The 16165-nt window shown below is 34.2% G+C and overlaps 3 protein-coding genes and 1 non-coding gene across 6 annotated transcripts; 3 read left to right on the top strand and 1 right to left on the bottom strand.

Annotated features, from left to right (window-relative positions):
• The first annotated feature begins 1645 nt into the window (after nt 1-1645).
• On the top strand, nt 1646-3173 carry LOC149398919 (uncharacterized). The gene is made up of 3 exons (XM_089611211.1): nt 1646-2138; nt 2216-2345; nt 2666-3173. The coding sequence occupies exons 1-3, from the start codon at nt 1758-1760 to the stop codon at nt 2902-2904; spliced, it is 750 nt and encodes a 249-aa protein (XP_089467337.1). The 5' UTR covers nt 1646-1757; the 3' UTR covers nt 2905-3173.
• Nucleotides 3174-3612: 439 nt separating this feature from the next.
• LOC149398918 (Ribosomal protein L25/Gln-tRNA synthetase, anti-codon-binding domain-containing protein) lies at nt 3613-5388 on the top strand. The gene is made up of 3 exons (XM_089611112.1): nt 3613-4066; nt 4164-4292; nt 4878-5388. The coding sequence occupies exons 1-3, from the start codon at nt 3682-3684 to the stop codon at nt 5099-5101; spliced, it is 738 nt and encodes a 245-aa protein (XP_089467238.1). The 5' UTR covers nt 3613-3681; the 3' UTR covers nt 5102-5388.
• A 3334-nt stretch (nt 5389-8722) lies between these two features.
• On the top strand, nt 8723-13693 carry MAPKKK5 (mitogen-activated protein kinase kinase kinase 5). 3 transcript variants are annotated; one of them, XR_016296736.1, is made up of 12 exons: nt 8723-9376; nt 9517-9921; nt 9997-10084; nt 10166-10228; nt 10307-10470; nt 10545-10620; nt 10727-10786; nt 10895-11020; nt 11149-11297; nt 11339-11352; nt 11447-11553; nt 11657-12111. XR_016296736.1 is itself a non-coding variant. In XM_089613334.1 (12 exons), the coding sequence occupies exons 1-12, from the start codon at nt 8988-8990 to the stop codon at nt 13384-13386; spliced, it is 1689 nt and encodes a 562-aa protein (XP_089469460.1). In that variant the 5' UTR covers nt 8723-8987; the 3' UTR covers nt 13387-13693. The 3 variants fall into 3 exon arrangements, 2 of the variants coding, with proteins under 2 accessions (XP_089469460.1, XP_089469459.1); XM_089613334.1 differs by lacking the exons at nt 11447-11553; nt 11657-12111 and adding exons at nt 13144-13240; nt 13329-13693; XM_089613333.1 differs by having other exon boundaries at nt 11149-11352; nt 11657-12102.
• Nucleotides 12153-12226, bottom strand: TRNAR-UCG (transfer RNA arginine (anticodon UCG)). The gene has a single exon. It is a non-coding gene; the product is annotated as a tRNA-Arg (tRNA).
• Nucleotides 13694-16165: the final 2472 nt, after the last annotated feature.

The following is a 16165-nucleotide window of genomic DNA, read 5'->3' as shown; positions in this document are numbered from 1 at the left end:
GGGTCCTTTACTGGGCTTGGGCCGAGCCTCAGGAGTCGAGCTGGATCCAGATATGTCCCTGAGAGCCGGACTGGGTCTGTTGTTGGGCTTCGGTCGAACCTAAGCCCAACTTAAATGATTTTGTTATTTTTATTTTTAGAAAATTGATTTTTGACCCTCACAACTATGACAGACAGTTAATCAGATTAACTGTGACCAACTTCTTTCGAAAATGATTTCGAATATTGGCGAGTCTTGCGATTGCGCCGATCCGGCCGTTCGAAGGTCGCAAGTTCAGTTCTGCATATTAACTGTGATAGTTAATCAGATTTACTGTGATAGTTAATCTGATTTACTGTGATAGTTAATTCGATGGCGATCCTCCTCCTGAAATGATCTCAAACATCAGCGAGTCCTGCGGCTGCACAGATCCGACCGTTTGAAGGTAGGGTTGAGATTTCGTCGTTTGAAACTTTGATGAAAACTAGGATTCGGCCGCTGGAGACGGCGAATATGAAAGTTAATATGATTTATTGTTGTTCTTGTTACAGTTAATAAGATTTACTGTTGTTCTTGTTACAGGTAATGAGATTTACTTTTTTTTTTCTTATTACCGTTAATAATAACAATTCTTAAGGGTATTATTGGAATATTTGAATGTTATTATAATAATTGGTTACTTTCCTAAATATGTTAATAGTTTGATTATAATTTTAAAATAAGGGCTATTTGGGTTAGATACCTAACCCGCCTAGGGATGGCAACGGGTACGGGTAAGGCCGGGTACATCTATTCCGTTACCCGTACCCGCTATAATTTTTTACCCGTTACCCGGACCCGTTTACCCGGATTTTGGGACGGGCCGGGTAACGGGGATATCCGCTGGGTAAGCGGGTTAAAAATATTGGACCCGTTACCCGTTTACCCGGTTTAAAAAAAGAGTAGCGGGTCGGGTAGACCCGCTTACCCATTTATAAAAGAAAAGTCCTTCAACAATATAAAGTTTAAAAATTATAAAATTTAGGTGAAAAATATTAAAGTGTTATTACAATATAAAGGACATTAAAATTCAAAATAAATAAATAAAAAAATACAAAAGAAGTCTTCATTGCAAATTTGATCATCTTCATTGTAAATTTGGTCATTTTCATTGCAACGTTATCACACTGGAATAAGTTATTCCCTAAAAAAAATGGGTGTAACATATATGAAAGAACCAACTTTTTATTATTCTTATGTATAAAAACAGTGTTTAAAATATATCATCTAATTAGGTAAACATATGATTAATTATATTTTTAAATATTTAAAAGTTAACGGGTCGGGTCCCGGGTAACCGGGTACGGGATGGCTATTCCGTTACCCGTACCCGGACCCGTTAAAACCTTAACGGGTATTACCCGTTTACTAAAAAAGAACGGGTATTACCCGACCCGAATAAATCGGGTAACGGGCCGAAACACGGGTAACGGGTCAAATTGCCATCCTTAAACCCGCCCTAAATATATATATATATATGGATTAGGCAAGAATTTAGTGATACATTGTACTCACAAATTTTTAAAAATTTCGTTTTATTAGAAAATTAAACGAATTGTTTTAAAATTATTAATTTTTATTGACTTTAATTCGCTATTAATTTACGAACCTTAAAATTAGTGGTAGAAGTTTTTAGAAAAAAACTTTCTTCTTATGTCATTCCAGATTGGGATTGGGGTTCATCTTTAAACCCATAAACGCGCTAACAAAACCTAAAACCTCTCACTCTCAGACATTTAATGGCGGCGAAATGGTGGCGCTGCGGCGCCGGAACCGGCCTTAGAGCCTTAGCATTCTCATCGTCAACGCTGTCTAAAACCATTTCGCAGCACACGATTCGAGCCATTCCCAGAGAGTCCGCCGGAAAAAAATTCGCCGACACTGAGCGAAGTATTGGCAGAATCCCGGCCGTGATCTTGAACCGGTCCTCGACCGGGAAAGAGAAAACCCGCCGCGGATCGAATTTCGGGAAGCACCTGATATCAACGGAGAAGAAGCAGATTCTGGAGATCATGAAGTCCGTGGAGCTTCCATTCTTCTGCTCAACTAGGTTTGAAATCCAGATCCGACCTAGTCGCTCCTCCGATGTGATCGTCTCCGGAAAAGTTCTTCCGATCAAGGAAAGCCTTATATGTAATTAAAACAATTTGAAATAGCCGATTGGCTGTCATGAAGTTAATTGTGTTGTTATTTGCAGATTCACAGAGATAACGAGAGTGGAGATTTAATGAATATGATGTTTGTTTGGGCTAATGACAAAACCAAATTGGAGGTCTCTGTGCCTCTTGTTTTCAAAGGAGAGGATGTTAGTCCTGGTCTTCTCAAAGGTATTCTTTTTCATTATCATCCTTCATTTAAGATATTAATTGCTAGCTTTTTTCACTTAATAAAACAATCACCCAATTGTTTAGGAATTAGTTTTCTGTAAGAAGACCCGGGCTTATCAATAGAATTCAAAGCTTGTGGCACAGCTTTGCTCATATTTTGTGGTTTAATGCCTTAGGATTTCATGGTTGACAAAGAGTATTGGTAGTTTTATTTAAGGTTTACTGTTTTTTTTTTATTACTGCTAGACCAGACCAAGAACTCTTAGGTAATCCAATTTTGATTATGAATCTTTTTTATTTATTTATGTAATGTTAATCAGGAGGGCGTCTAAAACGAATGAGAACGAGCTTAAGATTAGTTTGCCGAGCGGAGGTAATTCCTGCGATGATCGAGGTGGATGTGAGCAATCTCGATCTCGGCGAGCAGATCTCTGTGTGCGATCTCGGGATTAGCTCTTCGCTCAAGCTTTTGAGCGAAAACAGTGCAAAGCCGATCTGCAAGTTAGTCTCCACTAGATTGGAAACTGCTGATCCTCAATCTGATCACAGCTTTACTTAGTTATAGTTGTTCACCGGAATTGTCACTTCTCTCACTTAGCTACTATATCACAAGGGAGATTTGAATCATACATTTGATTCAGGAGGAATTAATGACTAATGAGTCCCTGTTAGCTTTGAAAAAAAAAACTGTTCTTTTTGAGTTTGTATTTTTATGTCTATTTTGTTATTTACTAATTTTATGAAGAAAAAAAATGTTTTATTTGTTATTTTATAATAAAGATTGTAATGTCTGTTTAATAGGGAATGCCCACACTAAACTCCATAAAATTAATTGGTCGGTTGTTACATAAAATATTTCAGCAGTAATCGTTTTCTTAATATCTCAATGTTTTAAAAATCTAATCAACAATTATTGAAATCTGATTAATAATTATTGAAATTTGGTTAACAGTATAATCTGATTCGAAATATTGGTGTATTAAAATCTGGTTAATAATTATCAAAATCTGATTAACGATTATTGAAAATCTGTTTGACAGTTATTAAAAATTAAAAGCAAAATGGACACTTCAAATATTAAAATGATTGTCTATGAAAACTAACAAATTCAGCGCATACTATTGAAATCAATAAAATTAGGAAAAACAGTTTTGGCGGCTATTTCCACTTAAATAATCCAGGTAATTTCTCTTTAAAATTACGTGGATATTTGGGCTAGCTGTAGGCCCGGCCCATATCATGGTGTTGGGGGTTTATCTCCCACAGCCTTAAACCCCTAACCGAACCCAAACCCTCCGATCTCAACGTATTTCACACCAAAATCAAAACAACAAAAATGGCGGCGAAATGGTGGCGTTCCGGGGCCGGAACCACCCTGAGAGCCTTATCATTCTCATCGTCAACGCTGTCTAAAACCTCTTCTTACCACACGATTCAAGCCATTTCCAGAGAGGTCACCGGAAGCAAAATCTCCGCCAAGGAGCGAAAGCTGGGGAGAATCCCCGCTGTGATCTTGAACCAGAACGCGATCGGCGTTCATAAAGACCTCCGCGACTCCGATTTCCGGAAGAGTCTGGTCACGACGGAGAAGAACGAGATTCTGAAGATTATGAAGTCCGTGGAGCTTCCGTTCTTCTGCTCCACCAGGTTCGAAATCCAGATCCGACCTGGTCCTGGATCGAAGGTTCTTCTCGGCTCAGGAAAAGTTCTTCCGATCAAGGAAAGACCGTTGTTCTCGTATCTATCTCTGTTTGATTAATTGGATTGCGATTCGAATTCTTTAGTAACTGTTGTACTCTCTTATTATCGTTTTGCAGGTTTATAGGGATGAAAAGACTGAAGATATAATAAATCTGGAGTTCGTTTGGGCAAACGAAGGAACCGAATTGAAAGTCGATGTGCCTCTTGTTTTCAAAGGAGAAGATGTTTGTCCTGGTCTCGTCAAAGGTAACTTTTGAGCATTGATTTCGGGATATTGCTAGTTTTTCACTTGATAAATGATACGATAATTGTTTAGGTTAAGAATTAGCATCATTAGGAGTAGGAATGAATCCGTAGTTTTCATTAGGGGTTCCGGGCTTATTGATGGAAATTGAAGGTATTAATCGTGTAATTGGTAAGACTTTTCTCATACTTATCGGTTTAATGGAGTTAATTTTCATGGTTGATGGAAAACATAAACATACAGATGTACGTTGAAAACCCAAAACGGGGAAATGCCAAAGAAAAATCCCAAGAATATGTTACAATTTGAACAAATGCCAAAGAGAAAGCAACAAAACCTGATTCGAAAATCCAAAAAATAAACAGCTCTATTTATACTACATATAATGATTCAAAGTAGGAGTATCGGGATTGGGTCAAGCTTCCTAGGCCCGACCTAGCCCATTCGGGTCACCAAAAAACTTAAATATTTTATCTTTGTAGAAATGTCATGTCATGAAGGAAGTTAAAAAAAATGCGATTATTTTGGTTTGTGTTTGGATTTTTAGGGCAAAAATCCAATTTTAATATCGACCTTTTGCTAATCAGGTGGTCAGCTGAAGAGAATAAGAACCAGCTTGAGATTAATAGGCCCAGCAGAGCTCATTCCTCCAATGATCGAGGTCGACGTGAGCAACCTCGATCTTGGTGATCAGGTGTTATTTGCCGATCTCGGAGTTGACTCATCGCTGAAGCTTTTGAAAGAAAACGATAAGAGACCCATTTGCAAGGTAGTCTCTACAAAATTGGAAACTAGTCCTGAATCTGCTTGAGATTAAGTTACTTGTCCATTGAATAATTAGTTACCTTCTCTTACTTGGGTCACACTCAATTCTGAAGCTAGTATATCCCAAGTAAGATTTTATGATCTCTCTGTTTGCTGAAGATTAGGAAATTCATGTTCCCACATTGTAATTTTTCTTCTTCTGAGCATTTAATTTTTTTGTCTCCCAATGTATCTTATGTGGTCTAACCGTGTTAAGTGGTCTCTCGGTCCAATTTTATTATGTTGAAATTTCATACTTTGTTGTATAATCAATATAACACATATGCTACGCTAGCTTGTGATGTTAGAACATAAGATTAAGTCCTTGTGAATGGACATTTTATTTAGAAATTAGATGAATCTTTATCCACAGATGGGTTCGACCTAATCTTCATTTATTTACTCTGGTCCTAATTTGTACATATAAACCATTTGGCTCTCAGTTAAAAAAAATGAAAAAAAAAACAGTGCCTAGTAAAATGAGGGTGTTCTGATTTTTTTTTTTTTAATTTATTTAAACCAGTCTAAACTTATCATATTTAAACAAATTAGAAGTTTATATACTGAAAAAAAATATAAAATGCAAATCCAATTTTCCACACGGCCCTAGAACAATCAACGCGACCTCAATCTCAAAGTAGTCTCTCTGCGAAATGATCCGATCTTCCTGCTCGACGTTTGGGTGGCTCGATTTCAAAGACCATAAAATCTTTGAGAATGTAGAACAATTATTGTATGGAAAAATGAAAAGCAAAATATTGGATTTTAATTCGAGTATTGTACTCTTCTATTTTTTTTTTTAATAACTCCTAACAACAAATTTGGTGTAATTTTTACACCAAATTTGCTTTTTGCTCCAATGGTACCACACTAAATATCACACTAAGAGAACATTTTAGGAATATGTTTTTTGATTAAGTTTTCTAATCTAAGATGCTTTAGATTTAGTGTCTTAATTTTATTAGTTATGTCTAATTAGGTGAATGAAAATGTAATTGTATTTTATTTATCAATTATGTAAATTATATGGTATACATATTATATATTATTTAAAAATAATATATAATATGGTATACATATTATGTAAATTATATGGTATACATATTATATATTATTTAAAAATAAAAAAATGTAATTAATAAAAATGAAAATTAATAAATTTCATTACATAGATGATGCAACATTTTTTTAGGGAATAGATAATACATCATAAAAAATAACATATATTAATAAATAAAAGATCTAAACATCCTCTTAATGATAATGAGGTTAATCCATTACAACCATATATTAATTATCTTGGTGGTGGCGGATCGTTTGGATTACAGGATATAGTAGTATTCTTACGTTGTTTTTTTGTTATCTTTGTATCTTTTAATTTCTTGTAATGTTAAGAATTTTGTGGTAATAGTAATTATAGTAGTATATTTTAACAAAAAATTAGAAAAATAGCCAACTTAAACGTTTGATATTGCTAAATAGCCAAAGTTTGGTAAATATTAAGTAAATAACCATAAATGATGACGTGGCTTAATATGGCAGTGGCTATTTACTTGATATTTACGTTTGTAAATATATAAAAATGACTATTTATTGTTCTTTAATTATTATATTTATCGATTATAATAATACTTAAACATTTAGTGTAATCTTGACACCAAATTTTGTGCAGCACTGTTCATTTGTTGTAAAAGCTGTACCAGGTATAGAGTTTTGATGTTTTTACCATTGAAAGAGAAAAACTCTAAATTTGAAGTTTTAGAGTTTAGCATTGGAGATGGTCTTATTCCTATTAATGTTGGATGGTAAAAAAAAATTATGATATTAACTAAAAATTCACTACGTAAAATAATTTTACTGCTATGTGCATTCTTTGATTTCGTGTACGAGGATGGCTGGATGGGTATTGAAGGTCTACACAGATCAAAGTTTAGTCAACGCCACGAAAACATTAATTTTATTATTAATTTTATCGCAGTGACGAACTTTGAAGGAGGCGATTTTATGTTGCTCTTTTTTCATCGACATTCTTTTTGGACCGTTATTGGCTTCGTTTGGCGTTATTATGCTTTTTAAAAAAAAGTCCTTTTAGATCTGTTGTAAGATAAAACTGCGTTTTTCAAAAGTAAATAGGTGTTTGATAAACTGTTATAAAATAATTGTAGCTGTTAGCGGAAACATATTTAGTGTTTGGTAAAATATATATTACTATTTGTAAGTAATAATTATTTATATAAATATAATTAATAATAATAATAATAAGATATTCTTTGGTATATTAAAAAATATATTAAAGTGGTAATCCATAGATTGTAAAAAAAAAATTATAATTTTTGGTAATTTCAAAAAATTTATTTGATAAAAGAATATAAAGATAATTATAATTAAAAGTTAAAGTAAGAGAATAAAAGAGTTATGAAAGAGAAATATAAACCAAAAACAAAATTCACGTAACTTCAATATATAGTTTTTAGATTTTTAGTTAAAATATTAAAAATCACTTTTAAATTTAAAAAAAGAAAGCAATTTTACCAAACATTTAAATATGATTTAGTTTTATGAAAAAACTAAAAATAAGTTTAATAAGCAATGCCAAACGGAGTAATCGAGGATACATGTTCAATTTATTTTATGATAAGTTTCATGATCTCATCAGTGAATTTAATTTTTAATAACGTGTTCAGCGATTTTTTAAACACTTTATATTTGTTATAAATGATTATCAATATTATCAAATTGAATATGTATCAAGCAATACTATACTATAAATAATTCTTACATAATATTTTGGACCATTCTCTATCTTATGTTGACCAAGACGACTTGAAAATTATATACGAATGAAAAATCCAAATTTTGACCACAAAGAAGCTAACTTGAGATATTAAGACCATTTAGTATTTTCTCAATCCTATACATACTTCACTGTCTGGTGCTTCAATGACTTTAGGCATGAATAAAATAACTTCTATATGCTACATTCATACCTACCTAACGAGGTATTTTCGTCAGATAAGTTAAGAGAAAATCAAATGAGAAGCAGAAAGTTTTGAGTGGTCTGTAATCTTTCTAATTTTATAATAATTAAATTAATCTATTAGTTGACTCACTCTTTAAAGAGGATGTAAATATAAAATATAATATTTTCAAGTATATCATATGTGATTTGCAGGTTTTCGAGCCTGACTCGTCCACATTATTATTATCGTAGAAGAATAAAAGTTAAATACCAACATCCCCTAGCGAGGAGTACATTTAATTTCATATATTATTATCAAAATTTAAATTTGTACGTGATTAATTAGCAACATAACTTTATTATTAATATTATTTTTTTAGCTGCAATTATCTGAAACTTGACGAAAACTAAACATGTACAAAATAAGATAAAAAAAAAAGTCGAAGCAAGGAAAAAAACAGATAACAACAAATAAAAAAGTACTTGATTTCAACAGCGAGATTTTGGCGGTAACCTCTAACGAACATACTAACGGTCGAGCGTAGAGAAAAACATAATATATACATAAATGGTTTCACAATATGCTATAAATAATCATACATTTGTATACTACTACTGATATTGAAATGTTATAATTATTATTATTGACCGCTGAATAAATACAGACAGAGAAGCTTTCTGGTGTTGTATAGAAAAAGAAAAACCGCGTTCTCATTTCTCTCTTTATCTCTCAATCTCTCTCAGCCAAACAAAATCTCCGATTATCAATCAACTAACCAAAAACAGACACACAAAAAAAGAATTCTCGAGACGTTACGAAACGTTTCTTTTTTCTTTTTCTTCTTTTTCCCCGAAGAAGAAGAAAAAGAAAGGCTTCAATGAGCAAAAATCTCAATTAGCTAAACCGCCATTGCTTTACCATGATATTTTGGCGATGAAGTGGTTACCTAGCATCTCGTTCTCGAATTCCGCCGGAGGATCGTCTTCTTCGTCGTCCAGATCGTCTCCGACGAGGAGCCCCGGCGAGGAAAACTCTGTCCGAAGCGCCTGGCGATTCGGCTCGCGCGCGAAGTTCACGCGCCAGAGGAAGAACCGCCATTACCGCGATCACGAGGTCAGTCCGTCGTGTAGGATCCCGAAATGGTCGGGCTCGCATTTCAGATCATCAAGCGGATACGAAAAGCTTCCCGGAAAATCGGCGACTCCTCAACCGCTTCCTCTGCCGGAATTGTCTCTTCGCCGTAAAGATTATGACGGCGACCAGCCTCTACCCTCGCCGAGATCCGCGCAAGAAAATCCTCCGGCGAGTCCCCCGATTCAAAAGTACGTAGAAAATCCTCCGTATCTAGAATTGACAATATCATCAAGCTAACAATGCATTCAATCTGTTTGTTGAAAGAAAAAAAAGTTCTGTTTGGTTCAGAAATATTGATTGAACGAGAGTATTTATATATATCCTTCAGCATATTGAGAATGGGAGATAAGAGAATAACGAGCGGAGGAACAACGCCGGAGAAGAGCCACAAGTTCAGGGTGGAAGTTCCGGTGAGGAGCGCTCCGGCGAGTCCGTTCGACCAAAGCCCGGCGCTGAGCCCAAAGAGGCCGAGCTTCGACATCGTGCCGTACTATCTGTACATGGCCTCGAAGGGGAACCAGGTCTGGTCCGCGCCGGAGATGCACTGCAACACCAGCGACATCGACTGCTCCCCTTCCGGGAGCCCCCCCGGGAGGAGCATCAGACACTTTTGCAGCCCTCTCGAGGGTCACCGATTGCCTCTCCCTCCCACGCTTCCCATGAAGACTCAATGGCAAAAGGGAAAGCTCATCGGCCGCGGCACCTTCGGAGCCGTCTACGTCGCTACCAATAGGTATCAAAACACGCTCGTATTCAGCTCCGATTCCTTCTTGTCAGCATTCTAATACCGCTATCTTGTATTTCGTAGAGAAACCGGAGCGTTATGTGCCATGAAAGAAGTTGAACTGTTCCCCGATGACCCGAAATCCGCAGAGTGTATCAAACAGCTGCAACAGGTTTGCCTGTTCTTCGTGTTCGATTTCGGTTCTGTCTTTTCTTTGCGTGAATCGAGATTGTCATTTTGTTTTTCGGTGTAGGAAATCAAGGTTCTCAGTCAGCTCAAGCACCAAAATATCGTCCAATACTACGGGAGTGAAATAGTGAGCAATCTCCGACCCGTATCTTTAGCTATCAAGCGTCCCGGGCTGAAATCAATCTTTTTTTTTTGTGCTATGTAGATTGAAGATCGGTTTTACATATACCTGGAATATGTCCATCCGGGTTCGATAAATAAGTACGTCCGAGACCACTTTGGAGCCATAACAGAATCGGTGGTCCGCAATTTCACCAGACATATTCTCTCCGGATTGGCGTATTTGCATAGCACAAAGACAATACACAGGTATGAATGATAACGAGCTTTACCGCGTACGAACTGAATCAATAACAGTAGTCGTACGTACGATATTGATGCAGGGACATCAAAGGGGCTAATTTGCTTGTTGATTCTTCTGGTGTTGTTAAGCTCGCCGACTTTGGAATGGCTAAACATGTAAGCAATGGCTAAACCAAGCCAAGCCCCACTTTATGTTCCCACATCATCACACTTTCTTAGAATTTTTGTGACGATAAAAGGGGTTGTGTTTATTACTCCACAGCTTACCGGTCCAGCGGCGGATCTCTCTTTGAAAGGAAGCCCATATTGGATGGCGCCGGAGGTAATTATCATATCGGACACACACACACAAATACACAGAGTGCAATGTTTTGTCCTGATATTATTTTGGTGTTTTTTTTTTTTTTTTTTTTTTTTTTTTTTATTGCAGCTTATGCAGGCTGTGATGCAGAAAGACAACAACTCGGATCTCGCTCTCGCTGTCGATATCTGGAGTTTGGGGTGCACCATCATCGAAATGTTCACCGGGAAACCTCCTTGGAGCGACTATGAAGGGGTAAGCGAACTCGTATGCCAAGTTCTTCGTAATTGAATCGATTTAATTCAAATTTAATTAAATTGCTACAAATTGAAAACTACTTTGCGAAAACGCCAAAATAATAAGAAAGTTGTGGCGTTTTGCAGGCGGCGGCCATGTTCAAGGTATTGAAGGACACTCCACCGATACCCGAAACGCTATCGACGGAGGGCAAAGATTTCTTGAGATGTTGTTTTCAGAGAAACCCGGCTGAGAGGCCAACGGCTTCGGTGTTACTATCGCACCGATTCTTGAGGAACTCTCAGCAACTTGACGTCCCAGTCAAGACTTTCAGTGCCCTCAACTTGGTGGTAAACCCATTCATAAACCATGCCTGATATTTTGCACCCCCAAAATTATAGCTTCTTTTTTCTTTCGTTATATAGCTTTGTCTCATCTTCGCAGGAAAGCAAACCCAATAGTCCAACAAGAGAGCAAGCAGAAAAATTTCTTGACCAGTTCCCGAAATCGCCACGTACCCCAGTTTTCGGAGGGAGGCTTTCATTGGAGAGGTACGCTGTTTTTCTAAACGGTTACACGAATGACTTGACTTGACTTCCAAGGAATAGTAATATTAATAATAATAAAATATTTATTTGTTCATTTTATGTTCAGCGAGACAGGGCGAAGATCTTGCGGCGAGAATAACCTGAAATCGCCGCGCTCTACGCTCGAGGTCGTTCCTGGTTTATCTCCTCCGACGCAATAACAAGAGTCACATAATTGGGTAAAAATTAATTATGTGACCGGTTTTTTGTGTATAGTTTGGGAACAATAACACTCCATTGCTTCATTTATGAAGTTGTGTAATTTTATAAGCAAATTTTATTAATCGTTTTTTTTTTTTTTTGGCTTATCTGTGTCAAAAAGTTGTGTAACCAAATAATCCGTTAGCAAGACCAAAGTGGAATTGTAGATACCATAGAAGGTCTGTTTTTTTTTTTTTTGCCTCGGTGAGATTTTACAGGCGTTCTGATTTCAATCTGCTTGGATGATGATAAATTACAGATTTTTCTTGTTAATTCGCAATCCAACATAATTTATGGATGACAATTAATCCAAATATTAAATCCTAGAAACGATGATACTCGAAAGAACAAAACTTCAAAAACGACCACAGTGGGAGTCGAACCCACGACCTTCTGATCCGAAGTCAGACGCGCTAATCCACTGCGCTATGCGGTCTCTGTATGCAATAATCTGAAACAAAGATAACTAAATTTGTCTATTTTATAAAACATTGCTAGAAGTAAACGCTATATGTACGTATCTAAAATAGCGCCGTATTAATGGGGACAAATTCAGTTCTAAATCAACGAAGCAAATAGTTTTCCTGTTTATAACTTCATTCACACAATCACACCATAAAAAGAAAATGATAGCTGTAACCTCTCTGTCACGAAAATTAAATAAAAACAATTTATGACATTAAATATCGTAAGAGATCTGTAACCTAATATTATATATTTCAGACTTTGATTTTTTTTTTTTAAATGGACTTGATTGAAATATACCCAATACATATTAATTATTATACAGTTTGTATGGTTTTATTTAGAACATATGATTTATAAATTGTTATGGGTGTTGCATGTTAAAATCTTATTTGCGTTTGGCCGTTGCTCTTTGAATTGAATTTTAACGTGTATATAATTTCCTATTAATTCATATGTTAAAGAGAATTGGTGGTAATAACATTATCAATTTACAAATGAAAGTCAAAGTCATATTAGCCAAATATTTTTTTATATATATATAAATATAAGTGAATGATATTAAGTTCGATTTTTCATTTAAATCATTTTTATAAATGAAAAATTTAGACATATTATTTTCCTCTCAATACTAAAAAACTGATGTTTTTTTTAAATGAATAATAAATATATTTATATATATATATATATATATATATATATATATATATTATATATTATATAGGTGGTGGGATCAGACCTAGGATTCCAAAATCAACATTATAAATGTAAAAAAAAACTAAAAGTGACGTGGTCCATTTTCTTTTTTCCGATTTAAGATAAGTGAATTAAATGGCTTTCCAACAAAATTGTCTTCTATTTTCTCTCTCTCCTCATCTTCGCTGATAGTGATAATGGAGCCTCCAGAATCCCAAGCCATAGAGAGCTCAACCTCAAATAACGTCAACCTTGAAGAAGATGAACAAGACAAAGTGGTCAACGAATGGTATTTCATCGGTCAACCTTTATTAATAATTTTAAGTTTTCTAAGGTTTAAATATATTAATTTTTGTTTATTAATTATTTGGATGCAGTTGTTCTTGTTGTTACGACTGTTCAGAGAGTTGCTTTGACTACTTATGCTGTTTCTAGTTCTACAAGACTACAACGCATCACTGGGATTGACTTTATGCGAATAATTAATCGCGTTGTGTAAAATTGAAATTATATGAACAGTATTGTATTGTGCTTCGAATTTCGATAGAGAATTCTAAGAATTAGAGCTGGTGTGTGGGTATAATCAGCTAGGTCCCGATGGGTCTTGTTTTCTGGAAAGATGAATAAGAAACTAAGTTTAATATATTATTATTGTGTAAGGTTCTTATCGTCTAATTAGATAAACAGTGAATTAACAAATGGAATTTAGATAAATCAATGTATTTTCCTTGTTGTCACAAAACTTTCACCAAGGCGTGTCTAACCAAGGATTAATTTATCAAGCTCGAGTTGTGGACACGTTAGTTCTAGGCTAATTGATGATTTTCTTTTTCTTCGTTTTTTTTTTTTTTTTTTTTTTTACATAAATGGTCTACAAACATTACGGGTTTGACAGATTGATCTGTAATTTTTTTTTTGAACTAAGAGTCTTTGCAGTTCCAAAACGTTACAATCTTCAGTCTTGTCTATTTTGCCTAACATTTATAATATTGGACAAAATTTTATTTGTAAGATAACACGCTACGTTCAAAAAATAAGACAAATTTTTTTGGGAGGGGTTGGTTCCACCGGACATTGTTTGCTTAATAAAAGTTGCAGACTGTTTATAAAAAAAATTACTCAAATTTAATATTTTGTGAGTCCCCATATTAATTATTTGAAGCTCATTGATCTCCGAATAATTGTGGGTGCGGCGAATTCATATTAGGTGCGACACTGTCGCACCGACATGTCGCACCTAATACCCTTCCGCACCAGAAATGTGAATTTGTAGTAGTGTTATTTGCAGCTCATTGATCTCCGAATAATTTTGTTAGCACATACTCTATGAAATCCCATAATAAGACAATTTTACCCTGAAAATAAGGTTTACAAATGAGATTCTATTTAAAAAAAATGAGATGATAACGACATTACCTAATATTTTCATTTTGATACACTTACTCATTTTTTTTTAATTTTTGGCTCAAGTAGTCTCTAACCTTTTATGATGTGGCATTTTAGCTCTTAAACTCTTTTTTGAAACATTTTGGTCCCTAACCTATTAATTTTGTAGCATTTTGATCCTATTTCAAAAAATATATATTTTATTTTATGAAATTATATACCTTATAAACTTAAAACATGTTTATATACTAAATTAAATTGTTAATTTTACATAATAAATTTGTTAATCATATTTCAATCTTAAAAGCACTAAAAAAATTATACAAAATTATATTTTTATAGCATTATATATGTTACTTTTTAACTTCTTAAAATTATAAACAAGTTATTTTAGTTTGTAAATATGTTTTATGTTAATTTGGTGTTGAATTTTAAAAAATGATTATAACTTTTTTTTCTTTCAAAAAAGATCAAAATGCTACAAAATCAATAAGTTGAAGACCAAAATGTTTCAAAAAAAGTTTAGTGCCAAAACATCACTATCATAACAGGTTGAGGACTATTTACACCAAAAATTCTTTTTTTTTTCGACGACAAAAACGCTGTATGTTTATAATGAGCAGCAGCGTTGGCACATGCTCCGTTAAGTCCAAGCACAAAAACACAACACAATTTTTTAGACATTCACCCCTGAATTCTCAAATCCCTAAATTCGTTCATAGCTATTTTACAATAAATACGAAATATTGATAACTAGAGTAATCTTAAAACGATACGAAATTTACAAATAATAAATTTTTGTTGACAATTTTATCAATTGATCAGACAACCATTTTTTAACCGATATCATATGAAAAACTTTCATCAGAAAGTGTGTACAAAATTTAAAGTTATCGATGTGAGGTAGGTGTTTGTTTTGCGAAAACTTTATTCTTATCTCATATATGTAAAACCTTTAGTGGGGTTGGAAAAACATATATGTCTAGACTCAGTTAAATGTCAAGGACATTTGAATGGAATTAAAGCAAAGCAAAGTCGTTTAAGTCAATTCCCACCCCCAAGTTAGCCATCTAATCCCACTTTCCATAATTTTTCATTTAATTTTATGAATAAAAGTGTAGGATAGCCAATATTTTCACTACATGAATATTCAACCACGTGATAGATTATCCTCAACAGCTCCCACTATTTGAACACATATATTCCACTATACTTCATAAACTATTCCATAAATGACATAATCATGCGCTCCAACGTACCTTCCACAAGAACATGAAAGAATAAATTATCTTATGCCTCCAGATTTCTCAGCCGCTAATCATACAAAAATATATACGTAAGGTTCTGTATAGCCTCAAGTTGATCACCAGTTATCAATTTTTTAGAATTTGAGTTGTGAGGAAGTTAATGGGTATATCAGTAGACAATTGTTATGGCTAATTGTTAACTTTCGATCACTATAAGTGCTAACTATTTTATTCATCAATAAGTTTCAAGTGACTATATATATATACATCCAAATTAAAAAAGTAAAAACAATTTACTTAGAAAAATAATAATTATATTCTAGAAAAATAAATGAGATAGTTTGTGGTTATATATATCATAGTGAAGATCATTTTCTATCATAATAATATCAGTAAAATATAATTTATTGAATCTTTGGCCATATGTCTCTGATCTTCTAATCAAATAATTATTTGAAAGTTAACACGTTTAGTGTTTTCTATATTATTTTGCTATGTCAGCCAATTATTTTAACAATTTAGCTGATCGTCGTCAGTGCATCTACATTAAAGATTAATTGTGCCAAAATTGTATTAAAACA

Source organism: Urtica dioica, chromosome 4 (genome assembly GCF_054948205.1).
Source record: "Urtica dioica subsp. dioica isolate 48M chromosome 4, U.dioica_male_clone48M_v1_H2, whole genome shotgun sequence".
NCBI classification, from domain to species: Eukaryota; Viridiplantae; Streptophyta; class Magnoliopsida; order Rosales; family Urticaceae; genus Urtica; species Urtica dioica.
The sequence above is the reverse complement of the archived record's forward strand: the minus strand, read 5'-3'. Positions and strand labels throughout refer to the sequence as shown.

Excerpts from the sequence above, each read along its gene's own strand:
- LOC149398918 (XM_089611112.1), top strand. The coding sequence starts at position 3,682 with ATGGCGGCGAAATGGTGGCGTTCCGGGGCCGGAACCACCCTGAGAGCC. Across the intron at positions 4,067-4,163 it reads AAAAGTTCTTCCGATCAAGG|TTTATAGGGATGAAAAGACT; the intron begins AAAGACCGTTGT and ends TCGTTTTGCAGG. Across the intron at positions 4,293-4,877 it reads TTGTCCTGGTCTCGTCAAAG|GTGGTCAGCTGAAGAGAATA; the intron begins GTAACTTTTGAG and ends TTTGCTAATCAG.
- MAPKKK5 (XM_089613333.1), top strand. The coding sequence starts at position 8,988 with ATGAAGTGGTTACCTAGCATCTCGTTCTCGAATTCCGCCGGAGGATCG. Across the intron at positions 10,085-10,165 it reads GTATCAAACAGCTGCAACAG|GAAATCAAGGTTCTCAGTCA; the intron begins GTTTGCCTGTTC and ends TTTTCGGTGTAG. Across the intron at positions 11,353-11,446 it reads TCAGTGCCCTCAACTTGGTG|GAAAGCAAACCCAATAGTCC; the intron begins GTAAACCCATTC and ends TCATCTTCGCAG.
- LOC149398919 (XM_089611211.1), top strand. The coding sequence starts at position 1,758 with ATGGCGGCGAAATGGTGGCGCTGCGGCGCCGGAACCGGCCTTAGAGCC. Across the intron at positions 2,139-2,215 it reads GAAAAGTTCTTCCGATCAAG|ATTCACAGAGATAACGAGAG; the intron begins GAAAGCCTTATA and ends TGTTATTTGCAG. Across the intron at positions 2,346-2,665 it reads TAGTCCTGGTCTTCTCAAAG|GAGGGCGTCTAAAACGAATG; the intron begins GTATTCTTTTTC and ends AATGTTAATCAG.